This window comes from Acanthopagrus latus, chromosome 11, assembly GCF_904848185.1.
Source record: "Acanthopagrus latus isolate v.2019 chromosome 11, fAcaLat1.1, whole genome shotgun sequence".
NCBI classification, from domain to species: domain Eukaryota; kingdom Metazoa; phylum Chordata; class Actinopteri; order Spariformes; family Sparidae; genus Acanthopagrus; species Acanthopagrus latus.
The window spans coordinates 29,999,855-30,018,511 of NC_051049.1; the positions used below are offsets into that span (position 1 = coordinate 29,999,855).

Sequence of the window (18,657 nt, forward strand, 5' to 3'; positions counted from 1 at the left end):
CAAACTACCAATAACCTGACATGATTATCAAAAAACTCCTGTGCTTAGACGTGTTATGCTATGCTGTGTGCTATCTAGGCCCATTTCAACGTAACCAGTCTTTGAAAAAAAAAAAAAGGCACCAGTGGTTCCTTGGCTGATGAGCCACGTAGGAGAAGGTTGTACTTCCAGTGTTGAACAATGCTATTCTTGCTGTGCAAGATCTGACAGCAAGTGGAGGAAAGTAGTCATTCCTTTCCTTTGCAGGGATAGCAGCTTAGTGCTAACTTCCTTTGTGTTCCTCAATTTGTGAAGCTAGATGGCAAGCTTTGTGCCACAGCTGCTGCTGCTAACTGATCTGGAATACTAGCAGGACCTTGTGTCGCTGCAGTCAGGGGCGGAAAATCACATTTCATAGTTGGGGGGGACAGTAAACAGTAAAACTTTAAATCATAATTTCGGGGGGGTCTGTGACCTGCTCGGGCCCTAATTATTACTGCTCTTGTCCTGTCCTGTCCTCTCCCTCTCCTCTCCCCTCTGTCTGTGACTATCACTATCTGTAGCTTTTAACTTGGCTTAACAGCACTCGTAGTTGAGTAGACTTGCAACAATGCAGGATAAATGTTGCAGAGAGCCTGGACCTGGCGCTTTTTGTAATGGGATGTGTGGTGTTGTAACTTATGTCACTATGTCTGTGCGGTATACACACTTCTTACCCCGCAAAGCACGGTGTGAGTAGCAGGCTCCGTCCACACACTGCTGCAGCTGCTAGCTCCGCCCGTTGGAAAGAGTGTGGGGTGGACTCAACCATTTTTAGGAATGGGAGGAGGGGGGGACTAAATCTTTAAAGATGTAAATAGCACATTATTCCACGATTATAATAAGCACTGCTCACATTGTGCTTTCAATAAATGCTACTGCATTGTTCAAAAATTATTAATTGTGTCTCAAATAATACGAGGGGGGGGACATGTCGTCTTCTTTGGGCCTGCTAGAAATGTAGCTTGTAGCTCTCAGCAACTGTGAGGCCTAGAAAAATCCAGGGAAAGAGAATTTGAGGGCAGGCAGCCCTGTGGGGAGAGAGGTGGAGAAGAGGGAGAACAAAGGAAAAAGCTGGAGTTTTGACTATCTGGTCTATTACTCTGACCAATAGTAGCGCAAAGCTAAATATGCACCTAGATGTGAACACTGGAGAATTCTGGGAAACTGAGTTTAGTTCAGTCCATTTTAAAAATCCACAATGAATGACTTTATCTGTGGTCCCAACATAATGAAAGCACTGGGAAGTAAAAAAACATGACCTTTACAGTGAATCCAGTGTTCTCCAGGTTTGTAAGTGTTCTGTGCAGTAGGCTGACTGCACTTCATCTTCAGGCTCACCTGGGGGTGGATGTGTCTGAGAATAATCCTCTCCATGGGTCTTCATCACGTGAGAAGTTAAGGTGACAGGGCTTGTGGCCAGGCTACTTGGGATGCACAGACTTTGGACCTGGGACCACACATGACGGCTGCCACAGGACAGGGACTGTCTCCAAAGTCAGAGACATAACACCAAAAAAAGTCATTGAGAGTATTTGCCCACTCCTGGTCTCCGCTGTGTTGCTCCCTCTCTCCCTCCACCTCAGGCCTCTCCAGACATCCCTGGTGTTATTCTGCTCCAGCTGCTGCTCCAGTCTTCTCTTGTGGCTGTTTTTTCCCATCCTTTATTTCCTGCCTTAGCTCATTCTGGGCTCTCCTCAGGTCCTCTTTGTCCTCTGATCGGAAGACCCACTTCTTTTATCCAGTATGGTTTTAATCCCAGACCTCACCCAGGGTGTATTGTTGCAATAACACTATACCTTCCTGGAGGGCACACAGTTCTCCACACAGAAAATGTATGTGATTTGTGATGCAGTCTGTTGATGTCCTCCTCATGTGGGCTGCAGAGTGCTTACCAGTCTGTGGTGTCAAAGCAGTCCCTCAGCCTTTCACTGGCCTCCTCAGACCAAACCCCCACTGACTTTTTATGTGGTGAATTTTAATTCACCACAGGTTTGTAGTCAGGTAGCAGATGGACCAAGTAGTGATCTAAGCAACCAAGCAGGGGGGGTGGAGAGTAAATCCATAGTTTTATCATCCCTGGAATGACATTTCACATACTGGGTGAAGGAAGGGAGAGTAGAGGGGAGTATGACCAAAGTCCCCAGAGATGAGGAGGAGGGACGGGGGGTGCTGAGTCTTTAGTTTACTGCTGGTGAAAACGTTACCTGATTAGGCTGCTTCGTAATAAAAGCTTTTAAAGGACAAAATATCATAAGACTTTTATTGTGAAGAATTTATAGGAAATGAAATGTGCATTGTACTGCAGTATTAGATCTTTGTCAGTGCAGATTCTTCAATAACACAGCCGTGAGGAAGCATTTACAGCCGCTCCTCTGACTGCTGTCATAGCCATGGACCAGGGCTTCCCTGAAGCAGGAAGCCCTGTTTTCACAGAGATAAAATAATGGTGTGCCAAGTCAAACCGAGTCAAGCCAAGCTAGCACATGTGGACATATCCTATTAATGAACCAGCTTCATTTCTGTCACTGCACTGTCTGACAGTTGGTCCAGTCTCCAGTACTGACTGAAGTGGTATGTTGATAAAAATTCAGCAGCATCATTGAACTCATTTTGTTTGAGTCTGACCCATCATTTTATTGGAGTAACCTGTTTTTTTTTTTTTTTTGCTCTGTTCATTTAAATAAAGACAGTCATGTTAAAAGTTTAACCTCTTCCAGTGTAAGTTTAAAGTTGATACTAGATCACAGTTTACACTGGAGTTTTAAGTTTAGGTGCAACAGAATTGATGCAGTCTAGGTTTAGAGAAAGCGCTAAGCCAGTTTTAAAGTTTGGGGCAACAAAATTTTAACTAAACCATGATTCAGTCAGGTTCAAAGGTTGATCCTTGTTGGTGGAATCCGGCCAAAGTGTCTATTAATGAAATAGCATGAAGTAGAGCTGAAATGATTTATCAATCAGTCTATTGAAGCTTGTTGAATTTTCAATCAAAAATGGCAATATTTCTCTGAAGAGAGGCTTTCCTGTTTGATATTGAACCTGAATATCTTTACGAACTATGAAAGTAGCTCCACAGATCCTCCACATTTTAAGTTTATAAAAGGCAGAAGACATTTCTGAAACATAAAGAAAAGTTGTCATTAAGATGAGCAACTGGACCTGATGATAATTTGAATTTAAGTGTATATGTGATGACTTTAAATGGCACATCAGCTCTCCTCTTTGTGTGCAGGTACACCTCAGAGAGCAGTGTGTCCCTGAATCGTTCACCTGGTCAGCCCTCCTCCTATCGCTCTGATGAGGAGCTTATTGCAGTGTTGGACAGTCTGAGGGGAACCGGTGTTGATGGGTGAGTTTGTTCAACATGTAAGCTTGTTCCTGAGAACAATACAGAGCCGATCTTTCTCAGATTGACATTCAATCTCTTTTTCTTTGTCTGGTATGTGTCTTGTCTCTAATCAGGGTCTCTGGTGATCCTTTATCCAAACTGCCAGATCTTCAAAGGTTAGCAGTTCTGGCTACAGTGGATAAGGTGAGTCTTGTAAATGTTTGCTATCCAAGCAGCAGTGCAATACAACAGCTGATAAATACAAAATCTTGAAGAGAGTGCCTTCACTTTTTAGCTTTCCCCAAATATGCAGTACACCCCATACATGCCAGTTTGGTGAAATTCTGTGAATTTACATTTTTTGTATTTATTTACAGTGGTTTTTTTTTCCTTTTTTTGAAAAAATCAAATTACAAAACAAGAAATTTAGAAACTTCCTAGCTTGAGGCCACTTGCTGACCCTTCCTTTAGCAACACCACCAGGCCTTGATTCCACCTGAACACAATAAGTAATCAAACTGTCATGTTACCAAGAACAGTACTGAGCTGGATCATGCACTACATCCCCTGTGGGTCCTTTTAAAGTTTCAGTTTGAGGGGAAAGAATTCAAGGCCTTGAAAGATTTTGAAGATAAAAACAAATTGACATGGTCAATTGACATTGATAGTGCAAAAGTATTTTTATCCAAGCATATAAAGTTATTTTGTCAGGTTTTTTTAATGCTTAATGTTAGAAAATAGGCCGTTGTTTTGCTATCTGCATTTGAGTCTCCTGCAGTTGCATCATTCATTCCTGCACTACCTCTGTAGTTTGGTGGTTCGAAACTAAAACAAAGTTTTTTCAACATTGTCATAATATTAATCTTATATATTAACAAATTGTTACATGACTTCACTGGCATGCATCCTGCAAACTGCTGGATGCTTGGCAACAAATATATACTGTAGCCAGATGAAGATCTTTACCACATGAGACAGTGGTGCCATTACAGCTTTTGGTAATCCTGGAAATTAGGCCACTTTTTTTTTTTTTCTTTTTTCCAACAACAAATCTATAATAACATAACTGGTTAGTGACATAATCCATGTACATAAATGGATGTTCCCTATGATTTTTTTTCTCACCAACCTTGGCACACGTTAGCCTCGTTAGAATGTAAAAATCATCAATCATCAATTTTTTTTCTAACACTTGTGTGTGTGTGTGTGTGTTCAGATCCGCTGGCTGCTGGAGGATGAGATTGTTTCTGCTCTGCGTCACTCTCGGGTCATCAGCTTGGCCACACTGCAGAAAGTAGCAGAGCATGTTTTGCACTCTACTGGTCAACCGCACTGTCACTGTGAAGATGTCCCGCTGCAGTTTGTCTTTGGGCCTGAGCAGTCTCTGGAAAAATTTAAAGAGGCAAGGAGGCACACACGCATATCTCTCCTCTCTCTTTCTCTCTCTCTCTGTTTCATACATGGTTTGAAATTCAATCTTTTAATAAATAGTAATGCTGCTTTCACTCACTTCTCAATTCCATATGGCTCTACGTGTGATGTTGGTTAATTGATGATGGTTTTCAGTATAGTGAGTCCTTTGGACCCAGAGGTGGTCATTTGTGTTGGTCCCAGGGAAATTCAGTTAGTCCCCAATAAAATTTGTGATGTGTAACAAATTGTAGTGTTAAACTCCTGTCTAGTATTGTCTGGTTATAACTGTGGTTAAATTAATGTATGTTGAAGATTAATTTATTCAATGAACCTTTATCTAAATCTAAAAAAAAAAAATCATTATCGTTATGCTTCTGACAACATTTTCAATAAAATAATGTGATAACAAACAGAAACAATGAATCACAGAGCGAGTAAACAGAATGAGTACATAAAAATGATAACAGATAAGAAGCAATATAATAGAATACAAGTACAATGGTGCTGAAAATGATAAGAAACTGCAAGCAAACAAACATGACAAAACACAAAACAGAGGTGCATAAAAGGTAAATGGTAGACAACCATACAGGACAGCACATAGTTAAAACAGTTACATTCAGATGCTGAGCAGTTTGAAGTTCAAAGTCTTTCACTGACATATTGGTATAACTCGATCAGGTTTAAATGTACATTGTAAAATGATTCAAGTGTATTGAGCACTGAAACTGGAAACAATTTTCCCAGGTTTAGTGTTTACCTAGGGAACTTGGAGCATTATATGATCATTAGAGTGTGTTGAATAGTGACTCTGTTACCAGTTTGATAAAGAGCTGACATATGGTGGCATGTTGTTCTTCAAGGCTTTAAACAAAAAAGAAGAAAGAAACAGAAACCAATGGCTGTCACATCTTACTGTTAAAGGTGCCAATCCAACTTTTTCATATAGAATACAATGATGTGTGGAGTAACAGTCACCGGTAATGAATCTGAGGGTGGAGTGATAAACACAGTCTTATGGAGTAAGAGTGGAGACAGAGGCATGTATATAGATAACATCACCATAATCCAGGACAGATAAAAAGACATCTTCAATGATCTGTTTCCTACAGGACATGGGGAAAGTATTTCTATTTCTGTATAAATAACAAGTTTTTTTTTTGTCTTGGCTTGCGAACAAGTGTGTTAATATGAAGTTTAAATGTGAGTTTTTGTTCCAACCAGATACCCAAATATCTGTATTCTGAAACCCTTTCAATACTTTGTCCTGTTAGAGTGGTAATTGCAGACCAATGTCTGCAATATCTCTGGCTCCTCAGAATGTCATGGATTTGGTTTTTGTTTTGTCAGTGAGACTCTAAGAAAAGCCCTTAACCCTTTATTCACAGTTGGAAAAAAATCATATTTCTGAGTTTGCATTATTACATCATTAATATTGTACATTTTACTATTCTTGAGTTTGAATTTCTTCTCCAGAATTACACAGTGGCCTTTATATTTGAAAAAGTTCGATATCCATGCCCGTCTTGTAACTTTTGGCTTATTCCCTTTAATCAGCCTTTTTCTTCTTTACATTTATCATTTATCTCAATATTTGCCTGTGGTGGAACATCATAATAGCAGTGCCTGGACACATTGTTAGGATGTATAATTAAGATCATGTCTGATCCCTTAGGAGTTTCGCAGGATATCATTCTCTGGCTACGTGTTGAATGGAGAGCAGGACGGTTTCTACTACATGTCCCTGAGCAGACTGCACCCTCAGAGATTCCATGCCACCAAGAGGCTGTCTGAGAGCACCACAGACCCCCCACCACACACTGACCCCTGCATTGCTGGACCACAGGTGGAGGAGCTGATGGTGGAGAGTAAAGCAGATGCTCAGGCAGCAGAGGCAGACAGCGAGGTCAGATACGTCAACACACACTGGTTCCGAGTAACAATGATATATATTTTCAGAGCCTACCAACTACCATGTTTAATCCTTTAATGTCCTTTGTTGAACAGTTACAATAGATGAAACATGTTGATATGAAAATTATGCTAAATTTATTTTAATTCTGTTCTGTGCAGATTGAAGACAAGATGTCCATCCTCGTTGCCAGGGACCCAGCTGCAGAAACCAGTGAGCCAATCAGTGTCTTGAAGCCAGAGGCACACGATGCTGTGTCTCAGAGTTCAGTTAGCGTGATGGAGGTCAGAGTTCAGCCCAGTACAAGCCAACTGCAGCATGAAGAGCCCACCTCACACCCCAAGACACTATCTAGTGTCAGTCTGGCTGAATCCTTGCAGTCAGCATCTCACAGTGAGTTTTTTTTTTTTTTTGTATGTTTTTGGGCCATTTTATGGCTTTATTTTGATAGGACAGCTTAGAAATGACAGGAAATAGGATGAGAGAGCAGGGGAAGATGTGCACCAAAGGGCCACAGGTCGGACTCAAAAATTCGGCAGCTGCAGCAAGTACAAAGCCTCTGCACGTGGGTCGCATGCTCTACCGACTGAGCTACCAGGGCACCCAGCACAGTCCTATCAGCTCCTTGCTCTCTCCACTGCCTTTGATTAAAAAGTCTGAGGGTCCATCTCTGATTTTGGCTGTGGCTTGTGACTGTGATCCTGGTGACAATTAATCTTCTAAGGGAAGTGTCATTCTGTCTTACCTCAGGCTGTGGCAAACCCAGGCCGAGTCGAGTTCAGAGTGTCGTCTCCAGCCAGGGCAGTCTGGACTCAGACATGCAGGGTAAGTGCTGTACAAAGTTGAACTATGGTTGACCAACAGGATCAGTGTTAGAGAGGTTTTAAGTAGGAGGTGATTGTGACAAGTAATTTCTCACTGTATTAGTTGTAGGATGCACTTACATTAACCAACTGTACTGTGCACAAGCACATTTGACCTCCAGAGTCCAGTTTGTTTGACTAGCGTGATTGCTCTGTACCATGCTCAAGCAGGGTACACTTCCTTGGCCTTGGCACAGTTGAAAGAGGTGGGCTTCGGCACAGTTTCTCATGATAGAGCACAAGCACACAGGTGCACAACTGGACATGAAGTATAATCATGCATGTTATGCCACCTTGCATAATCAAGAAATCCAGGAATGTGAGAGGGCTGTATATGACGACAAAATGACACAAAATAAGCCACAAACAAGTCAGTAAAGTTAGTCATGTTCTCTCCATTGTTCTCCATTGTAACGTGACCACGCTACGATGAAGTAACCTTGCTCAGACCCGGTTGTGGCTAGAGCAGTGTGAGTGCAGGACAGTGTGAGTGTACAGTCAAACATAAACAAAATACAAACCTACAGCATGAAAGCTTGCTGAAGCAAAAACACCTAAAGCTCTTTGCCAGCGTAAGTGTATGTAACTATATGTTATGTAATCAGGCTTAAAGAATCAATAATCCGTTTATTCTAGCTGTGAAGAAATGCCTAAGAATACATTATAAAAGACAGTTGCAGCTTGAACTCAGATTGGCTCTAACTTGGCACTTGGCAGCTGCAAGGTATACAGTTCCAATACAGTCAATCTTGCTCTGATATACACCTCCATCTTGACAGTTAATATCACTACATTCTCTGTAAAATAGATTATTATGATCTTTAAATAAACTACATTTATATAGGACATTTCGATCCTAGGACGAGACAAAGCACTTCACATTTTGTCTCTCATTTACCCATTGACATTCACATTGGTACCAGTTGATTGGCCACACAAGGCCTAGCAGCTTATTTGAAACAACTTGGGGTGCAGTTTCTTTCTCAAGGACACTTTGATGGACACTCTGGGGTTATTGGACAAACCAACTCTCTGGTTGATCTTTAAAAAACACTTCCTGTCTTCTCCAAAGCAATTTACTTTACTGATCACTGGCAACACATAAAACACAAAGCCTTGGGGGTGCTCGTGGACCCTGATGGGGATGGCCGCTCCTGCAACTTTGCACGCAAAACCACTTAAAATCTTCTCAAATCAAAATTAACCTGTCAAAATGTTTGTTGACTGGCGAAGATGATTTTGTCGACTGAGAATTCAGAAGTTAGCATCATGACAGCCACACCAAGATGCTGTTTCAATTAAAAGTGCTTTATATTTATATTTATATTTATATTTATATTTATATATTTCCTATATACACCCACTATGATAATTCTGGCTGTAGAGTTGAGGAGCTGTTACCAAGATTAACAGACTTGACATGACTTCAATTATGATGATGTAATGACAATAATACAAATAATAATGATGATGTTGCCTTTTCGTTGCTTATCTATGTGTTTGAAGGTTATGATGGCGGCAGCAGTGACTCTGAGTGTGAAAGCCCCACCTTGGATGAACAGGAGTGTCAGTCTGCATTGATGCCCGACTTCTGGCTGATTGTTAAGATTTACCAGGACAGAGTGAAGGTCTACTCCCATTCCAGGTCAGACAAGCCTTAGGAAATCCTCTCACAACACCTTTTACATGTATTTAATATTTGATAATCAGCCTATAGTCTGTGGTCCATATTTATCAAGGATTTCAGAGTAGCTCACTTGTGCTTGTTCTTTCAGGCTGAGAAGTAAAATAATTGTGTCACATGCCCTGAAAAGTTCTCCTATATACACCTACTATGATAAATTAGGAGACATCATCATAAATCACAGTTTCAGCATTTGTAAAATGGTGGTGACACTTGCTCTCGAGAGTAAAAGTGGGAAGCTTCGCTAAATCTAAGGTCCCTGTCGAAATTCCTTGAAAGGATTCTCAGATGCTTGATCATGGCTGATAATTGGACATTTCATATAATATTTCAAATTTTTGCAGGTGCTTCACAGAAGGAAAAGAGGTCAGTGCTGAGGAGTTGGAAAGGAAGGAAGATCAGAAGCTGTCTGAACACTTACAACTGCATCAGATGGTGGTCAGGAAGATCAGTGAAATCTGCAGAATAGTCAATCAGGTAGCTGCTAACTGCATCACAGATTGTGTGTTTTTGTGTTGTTTTTGTATCATACAATTGAAGTAACACTTATATCTTCTGAAAATATTAAAAGGAACACAGTGCTATAAAAAAAATATACACATGACAATTTAGAAATGTAATTACAATGCAGCATGGTTTGAACATTGTTTTCTCACGCTCAGTGGTAAGAAAACTGTGTCAATAAGCTTTTCCTCCTTACTTTGGTCCTCAATGGATTGCAATTTCAACAAGCTTTATTGGCATGACTGTGGTTCACAATATTGCCAAAGCAGACAGGATCACAGAGCAAAACATTTTGACAATAATGATGATAATAATAATAATAATAATAATAATAATAATAATAATAATAATAATATTATATTGAAAGCAACAACAACAACAAATAATAAACAGTATATCAGTGTGCAGGTACGAACCCAGTTAGGATCAGCTGGTTCATGTGTAGGAAATCATGTAAGGTGTTGTGCAGGTTGTTTCTACTCCTGTGGCAGCATTCACATATTTCGCTGCATCTACAGCAGTGCCAGTTTTTTCTCCCAGTAAATGGTGGAGTTTTTCTTGGTCTGATAGTTTGGGGAAGTCTGGGGTTGGACATGTGATTTTAGTGTATATCTGGGTTCTGAGGTCTGTGTATGTGTCACAGTGCATCAAGAAGTGCTGCTCTGTCTCCACCTGTCTGTGTGGACAGAGCTGACACAGCCGTTCCTCTCTGGGCAGCTCGGCCACTCTCTAGGCCAGGCTGTGGTCGCTGAGTCTGTACATAGTCAGTGTTTTCCTCAGTTTCAGGTTAGTTACAGAGCTCAGATAATCTGCCATGGAGTATTGTCTGTTTAGGGCCAAATAGCATTGGAGTTTGCTCTGGGTTTTGGTTGTTGATGTCCAATAGTTGATGTAATTGTCTTTTTGTTTTGCTATAATTTGGTGGGGCTGGATGGTGTGAGGGCGGTCTAGGTGCCCGGTGCTGTTGGAGCTCAGCCTGCAGACCAGCTGGCTGAGGGGACTCCCTTCTTTGCTCTCCTCTTGGCATCGTAGGGCTTTGTAGTGGTAGGAGCTGGGCTCACTGGTTCTGAGGTGTTGGTAGAACTTTATTGCTCTTTTATGGATCCGAATTAAAAGGGGAAATTGGCCCAGTTCAGCTCTGCATCCATTTTTGCAAACAACTGTTAAGTAGTTTGCACAGTTAGTAGTGTAAGTATATAATGCATGCCATGGTTGTGTCACTGCCACCATCAGGAAGAAACACAAACTATCACCTGCTTCTGAGAGGAAACTGGTCAGTATGGTCAAGAGTCAACAAAAAAACACCAAAAGCAAGTCTGACACATGTCTTCCAGCAGCTGCTAATTCATTACAGTGTCCACAGTTAAGTTGTGTGTTCATCAACATGAGCTGAGAGGCTGCCGTGCAAGAAAGAAGGCCTTGATCCAGACGCAGCACCTTAAGGCCCCCACACACCACCCAGGCGTCCGACTGCCTAATCCGACCACTCTCCGACCACTCTGTTGCCTCTCGTCTGACCCGTTCACCAGAAAAGTTGCATTCAACACCCCACTTCAACGTGGTGCCAGCTACACAGCAGCGTGTACGTTCTGCGCTTGTGCGAGATGCAATAAGCAGGTAGCTCTAGTGTTAAAGACACTGGACGAGAGGTTTATTCACGCAACTCACTTTACTTTCAATCAAAATGAAACTTAACTATTTCAGACAAAAACAGCTGCATACTAAACATGCAGCGAGGCATTACCAGATGAACAAAGATTAATTTGTCCTCAATGGACATAATAGCAGCTAGTCTCATGCCAGTACTCCAAAACATGAAAACAAGAAATGACGGAACACAGTGCGGAGAAAACCAGTGCACACACAGTATTCCGCCCCTCCCACACAGCGCTGATTCATTAGCACACCGCCGATCAAGGAGTATCCAATCAGATGTCCGATAGCCAACCTCCTCAGACTTCGCATGCTGAATCGGAGCAGACAACGTCCAAGCGGTTCCAGCGTATGTGTTGGTGTGGCCTTCAAACTATACACCAGTTTTTAAATCGGGTTGATAGGCCTAGGAAAACTGGACATATGATAAAAAAAGTTCCGCCATGCTTTTTCGCAAACATTGCTGTCACGTTTGCTGTGCATTTGGTGCAGGAAGAAATGGTCAAAATGGTCTTTTCTCACGAAAGTCACCACACCAACCAATCACAAAATTATATGGCAAACCATGTGATTTGGTTGCTGAGGAACAGGGGAAGTCGTGGGAGGGACGGCGGCGAAAGATTGACAGCAGCAGTGACGGTGATAGAGACTGATAGAGATAGCGAGTTTTGTGAGTTACGAGATTTGTGACATACAGCGTGTTTGGAGTGTATAGTTAGTATGTTATATAGTGTTTAGTGTAGTGTGTTTAGTGTGTCGTGCAGTCATTTTTTTTGTTTTGGGAGTCAAAACATTGAGGAGACTGCTGAATGTGGAGCAGGCAGTGCCTGATCCTGAGACATTGCCCGCATTAAAATGTAAATAGTTAAATATAACAACAACTCTGTTGTTTGTTTGCTGTTGTTTTTGAAATTTACAATTTATTGCATTGCATTATAACTAATAAAAATAGTTTGTTAAACATATTTGTGGTTTTCACAGTAAAAAATCTAACCTTTTCCTACTCGTATTTTACGTTTTTTTGTAATTTTAGGTCCATTGTGGTGATACAGTATGTCAAAATGAAAAAATAAATGTACAGTCACACATGTGAGGTTGTTCTGAAAATAATGACACCAAACAAGGCAACGTAATAGATTTTAAGGTGATATATAATGGTAAAATCAAAAGTAGTCAAAAACAGTCAATTATATCCCTGAAGTCCCACCTTCAAACAGCCATCCAGGAAAAAGCTACTTAACCTCCCACTTCTTTATGGGAATACATGCTTCCTACTGGCAATGCACTAGTAGCAACTAACAAACATACATCAACACAGTCCTATATACTGTATGTGTAGCAGGTTGTGAAATGGTACTTTTGCTTGCTGCTCAGTGTCTCCTCTGTGTGTGTGTGTGTGTGTGTGTGTGTGTGTGTGTGTGTAGCGTATGCTGCTGCAGGACCTACATGACAGCCATGTTTGTAATTCTCTGCTGGTGGCTGAGAGTGAAGAAGACATCTGGAAGAATGAGTCTCTCTACAGGCAGAGGCTCAACACCTCTGATGGTAAGTCAGAAGTAGATGTAGACGGTTTGGACATTTTTCTGTGTAACAGACGCTTTAACTTTTTCTCTGATGTCACACTCAGCTCTTTTAGTCATGTCTGTACATATTTATGTGACCTCATCCTTGTTTTCCTTGACCCACACATACAGATTACAACACAGAAGAGAGCTACCAGGCCAGAGATTACCTGGCAGCCACCATGCAGTTTGTCCCTGGACATTTTGCCTGTGATGTGGTTTGGAGCACAATAATCCACATTCATCCACGCCTCAAGATGGGACCCAACATGGGGGTCGCCAGGGGTGAGTTGTAGACCCGAGCTTGTAAAAACTGGGGCGACATCCACAATGACTCAAAAGCTCTGTGTAAGTTGATAGTTATTGGAAATGACAGTTCTAATTATTGCAAACGGTGTATATACTTAACTGAACTACATGAGATAACTTGTAAAATTCCAGTGAGTTGAGCCGAGCTCTGATGTTTTTGTGAGGAATCTGCTTGTCTCTCTTTTTTCAGTTTACCGAGAGGGGATTTCAAATATTTAATATATTTCTTGCCCTGTTTGACAATTAAAAAGCAGATTAAAAAAGAGGAAACAAACAGATTGACAGAGATTCATTTAAAAATGTAACTATGCGACCAGATTCAGCTTACTCCCTCCCTACCTCCCAGCAAAATTAAGAACGAGTGTAGAAGGTGTGGCCTTCACAGCCTTGCTGTTTACCATGGGATCATCATCAAGGGAAAGACTGCAACTGCAGTGGTTCTTCAACAGCCCTCAAAAGCACAAGTCAGAACCACTCTGCCAGACTTGGAAAAGAAAAAAAAAAAGTGGTGTAAACCTTTGTGAACAATGAGTCTCAGTCAGCAAATACTTGACAATTGGTGTGGTTTCACAGACACTCAAGGCTCAAAGAAGGAGGGCTGCCCACCTCTGACTAGAGAGTGTGGCGTTGTTTACATTTTTTCACTGAATACATTTCAGGACTGTCAGAAAAAAATTCAATGTAGTAATAAGAAGTCTTTTCTGTTTTTCCCCCAAATTGTTACAAAATAAAATCTTCCTTTTCACGATTCTTCCAAAGTAATTACACTTACATGTCCTCTCCATGAATTTATTTGGAAACTACCCAGTAGCCAGAAATCATAAAACTGTGGTAAGTGGCCCTTTGTTCTTGGGGCTTATGGCTGATACCTGGCCCAAAGATCTGGATTGGAAAGGAAATGACTCGGGTCAGTTACTCCCTTTGTACTAGATGCCCTAGCCTTCCAGCACCTGGAGTGAGGATGGTTTGTGTGCAGCAGTTAGGCGAGTGGCTGCACTATGCAGCTTAATGTTTAAATGTGTTTAGCTTACAGAACTTTTTACAGCAGTAGTGATGATATTCTTATCATATGCCAGAAGTTTTTACAAAGCGCTTTTTAGCTACAGAGCCCTTTTTTATATGTATTTGTCAATTTGTGCTTTTAAAATATTGGTGATGCCTTTGTGAAGATTGATATATTTATTTGTACACGTGCTGAACACGTTAGAATGTCTCATGTCTCCCTCTCTCAGCGATCCAGGCCCTGCGCTCTGTGCTGAACTCTTTCTGTGTGGTCAACCGAAAGAACATGTTTGTATACCAGGAGCGTACCACAAAGTCAGTCTTCTACCTCAGGTTAGACTTTGTCATTATTATTGATACTTTGCCTTTTCACTTCTGCATAGATTTAAAACTTTGTCTTTGAGAGTACACATTGTAAGAGGAATGTTGCAACGCAGCCAACCTGTTTAAGGTGATTTTGGCCATTTTTTGCTGTAATCTTTCATTCCCCTTATTATGTGTTTAATAACTGTTGCTGTGTGGCTGTGAATAGTGCAAGTTTGTCTTTACATATCAGTTTGGATTTCTTTGTGTAAAGTTACCTTTATGAAATAGCTGGTTTATTGGCTCATTCAAGTCAGGCTTTTCTCAATGAACCCTGCTTTTGTCATGAATTACCCCGTGGTCATTAATAGAAGCAGTCATCTAGTCAAGTCAGTACACAGAAGCAATGAGAACGAATATAAAATTGCTCTCTGTCCATTTGTCTATTTACCTTGTGCAAACATGGTACGTTGTATTTCATAGTGTCACGTAGTGTACGTTGTCATTAGGGGTGGAATTGTTCATCAAAAAAATCCATCCCGTTCGGTACGCTTGTCATGGTTCGGGGTGCGTGTGTACTGCTCGGTTCATAGGCACGTGCAACTTCTTTTTCTCATTTACTTAAAGAGCAACTAAACCCCTCAGTTTTGGATGATGTGCTGTAAGCTGGAAATTCAAAAAATGCCTTGATTATGGGCGGGGCTCCAGGAGTACTCTCCGATTCCCCCCTCCCCCCTAACCGTCACTACACTCACACGTGCAGAAAAAAAAAATCATAAACACGATCTAATCATGAGTGACTCTGACAGTAGCGCAGACACTTTCGCCACAGAGAGGTCCTTTGAGGTGGAGGACTTGTCGCCTCCAGAGTCTCCAACCGGAGACTCTGATACAGCCAATAGGAAAATTTGATAGTAATATCTGGGTTTCAACCCATAGAGGGCAGTCACACTTACATTTTTACTACAAAATACGCCAAATTGAAATACTTTGACTAAAATGTCAAAAGTTGGACCAGAATCACTCAGCATCAGCCATTCTTCCACTTCTGAAATAGCATAATGTTACACAATGTTCTGCAGGTAGCCAGAGGCTACTGTAGGTTTGGTGTATAAATGTAGCATAAGAAAATGAAATTAGGTCGATAAATTTTTGCAAAATAAAAGAATTTATATATAAATATTATATATATAAATATTAAGTAGTATATTGTAAGTAGACTGTTATTATCTCTATTTGGGAATTCCTACCTCAGTACTCTATTTTATATTTGTTTTATTTTGTTTCATTTTATTTTAGTATCTCTTTTATTTTTCCAATCATGTATATAATGTTTATTTGCATTGTGTTTTTTTACTACGTTAGTGGTTAAGAGACAATGGGCTAGGACTGAGTTTCCATGGTGATTAGCAGTACTGACTCAAGAGACTCAAGTGACTCAAGTGACTCGCACAACCCGGTTCAGTTTAGTGAGTGACTCAAATCCTTAACAGGAACTGTATTAACCAGCTCTGCTCCAGGGCTACTGAAAGTTTCCTGACTGTGACTGCCCACTACATTACATTAGTGACAGTGAATAACTACTTGTTCTTGTTAAAGATAACTTTCTTTGCCAAATAAATGAAAAGCATGTTAGAACTAGCAATATCACGTCTCTTCCAGTGCCAGAATCTTACCTACTTTTAACTTAAGACAATACACAATGATGTATCAAATGTCAGACTGCCTCATTCTTTCAGTTTTAACCTGACTATACAAGACATAATTGATTTTCCTAATGATCAGCGTATACCGAACCGAACACCGTGACCACAAAACCATGATATGAACCGAACTGTGGATTTTGTGAACCGTTCCACCCCTAGTTGTCATTAACCTTTGGTGTTCAAGTGCTGCAAATAACTTCCGTCATTCACTGAATGTCTAACACTTGAGTACATTACTGAGTTTTCAAGTGGAATAGATAGAAAACATTTGGGGAAGAACAAGAAAGATAACAGAAGACAGATGTCAAAAACATTCTGTAGTATGTTTATTTTCATTCCAATAGTTTTATTCTATTTTATTCAAAGTGTTATCTTATTCTTTGCCACTTATTTCCCTCTTTACTGCTGTGTTACCTGTGAATTTCTCCCAAGGGGGATCAATAAGGGAACGCCTTATCTTATTTGTTACATGATAATTATCATTATACCTGTTCATTATGTTAAACGTTCCAGACTCTGTGAAACGTCGCTAACAGGGAAATACTCTGACATGGATGGAAATCTACAGATGATTCGCTCCACTGGGCTTGCCAGGAGTCAAGAGCCTTTGTTTTCCGATGACCTTATGGTAAGTGAATGTATAGGTTCCCATGGCCACACACAACCATCTGAATCAGGATTGGCAAAAAATGTGTATAGTTACAAGGAATTTGACTCCAGTTTACAATGCTATTGGTCTGCTAGGACAACAAAAACTGAACAAATAAGGTAAATAATGCTGAACGTTCAGGGCTGCACCATATAATAGTATGTGAAAAGAAATTAAGTAGTATTTCAAAAGTAGTAGCTACTGGTACTCAGAGGTATCTCACAGCCATAATGCTAACCTACTAAACAACATCTGTATGAGCTACAGGCAAATCATGAAGCAGAGACCTAACATTTCAAGGTATTACAATAGATTTCACTTTCACAGTAGGTTCAGGACACAAGGACCAGTATGCAAAAATGATAATGAAAGAATTTAGTTTGTACACTTAATATATTGCTGTTTGTGGTCTGCTTTTTCTCTGTGACCAAACAGAAAAAAATAAGCAAAGAAACAATGTCAAAGCAATATTAAACATAAGTATAAGCAGTATTCAATGGCAAGCAACATACATAAATAAAACATTTCAAACAAATCCACAATTGACTTTCCTCTACCTCTACCTGCCTTGACTTGGATGATAAAAAATCACATTCTCATGAGGACTATTTGCTTAAACTGATCAAGAAAATTGGTCCGTAAGAATTTTTTTAATGCATTGTAGTACCTTCCAGAATTTGTCTGTAACCCAGGTCAGAGGATTAGTGGAAGTTAAAATGTAAATGACTGTCTAAGCGCTATGCATCTAATAAGTGGATTAAGATATTAAATTGTGACTTGCCAGCTCCAGTATGTAGGCAATAAGGCCGGAACTTTGGCATTGTCCCCTTCATCCACTCAGATTCATTCTAGAAGGGGGTGATGGATGTTTTTTAATGCCTGTTGAGCAGGTTGAACTGGGTTACTATGTAAATGCTAACATCAAGTGCATCTGTAGAACTGAATCTCGCTGACTTGATGTCTTTGAAGTGGAAAAAAATAGTTCAGTTTGAAATGGATACAGACACAATGTTTACCTGCTCTTCTTACATCCAACCAAGTAGAACAGTATTTATTGTTATGTGTTGCATTTGGGGATTACAGAAGATGCCCAGTCCTATCACCAATGTATCATGGAGAAATTAATATAAAGTGAAACTTGGTCAGTAAAATTGTTAAAAGTCAGTCCATGTAATCAGTTGAAATCTGTATTTGGATCAGTTTTGGAGTGCTGGCTCTAAATTGATGCCATCTTTGTTGTCTTTTCCTCAGGGCTCCAGGTCTTCTCTGGATAGCTCTCGGCCAGTTGGACAAGTAGACAAGCACATCCTGCTGCTGGTGCATGGAATAGGAAATGCAGGTAACAGCTGGAAAATATCAAGGACTGGCAAGGTTTTCATTTTGTTCAATTATGTTAATTGAAAACATATAACATATATCACAAGTCACTTTAGAACAATAATTTTAGCCATTTTCTTTTTCTTTTAACCCTTTAGTTGTATATAAGACCATATATACAAGGTAACACCCACATTGTATGTTAATGATCACTGATAAATTATGGTTTCACTAAAAAGGGGAAGGGGTGGGTAAAAAAAAAAAAAAAAAAGTCTATCCAACAGTCCAAAATCGATTCACAAATGCCAAAAATCTGTTATCTAAATGTGAATTAAAGTGAAACTCTAGCCAAAAAGCTTTATTTGGGCTTTATTTGTGAATGTATATGAGTCATTCCTTCATGTAAATGCATAATTACGATGAAACACAAAGAA

At 40.3% G+C, this 18,657-nt stretch overlaps 1 protein-coding gene across 11 annotated transcripts in view; it reads left to right on the forward strand.

The window, feature by feature from the left end:
- szt2 (SZT2 subunit of KICSTOR complex) overlaps positions 1 to 18,657 on the forward strand; it is a 175,207-nt gene that overhangs the window by 59,743 nt on the left and 96,807 nt on the right. For all 11 annotated transcript variants that reach the window (XR_005077613.1, XR_005077614.1, XR_005077616.1 and 8 more), the window contains exons 34-46: positions 3,251 to 3,367; positions 3,481 to 3,550; positions 4,563 to 4,748; positions 6,435 to 6,665; positions 6,833 to 7,064; positions 7,422 to 7,496; positions 9,041 to 9,179; positions 9,563 to 9,695; positions 12,800 to 12,920; positions 13,070 to 13,222; positions 14,479 to 14,581; positions 16,771 to 16,885; positions 18,158 to 18,245. Coding sequence is in view for 7 of the 11 variants with exons in the window: in XM_037113705.1 (XP_036969600.1) it covers positions 3,251 to 3,367; positions 3,481 to 3,550; positions 4,563 to 4,748; positions 6,435 to 6,665; positions 6,833 to 7,064; positions 7,422 to 7,496; positions 9,041 to 9,179; positions 9,563 to 9,695; positions 12,800 to 12,920; positions 13,070 to 13,222; positions 14,479 to 14,581; positions 16,771 to 16,885; positions 18,158 to 18,245 (1,763 nt within the window). In the remaining 4 variants the exon portion in view is untranslated. The remainder of the gene's footprint in view (positions 1 to 3,250; positions 3,368 to 3,480; positions 3,551 to 4,562; positions 4,749 to 6,434; positions 6,666 to 6,832; positions 7,065 to 7,421; positions 7,497 to 9,040; positions 9,180 to 9,562; positions 9,696 to 12,799; positions 12,921 to 13,069; positions 13,223 to 14,478; positions 14,582 to 16,770; positions 16,886 to 18,157; positions 18,246 to 18,657) is intronic.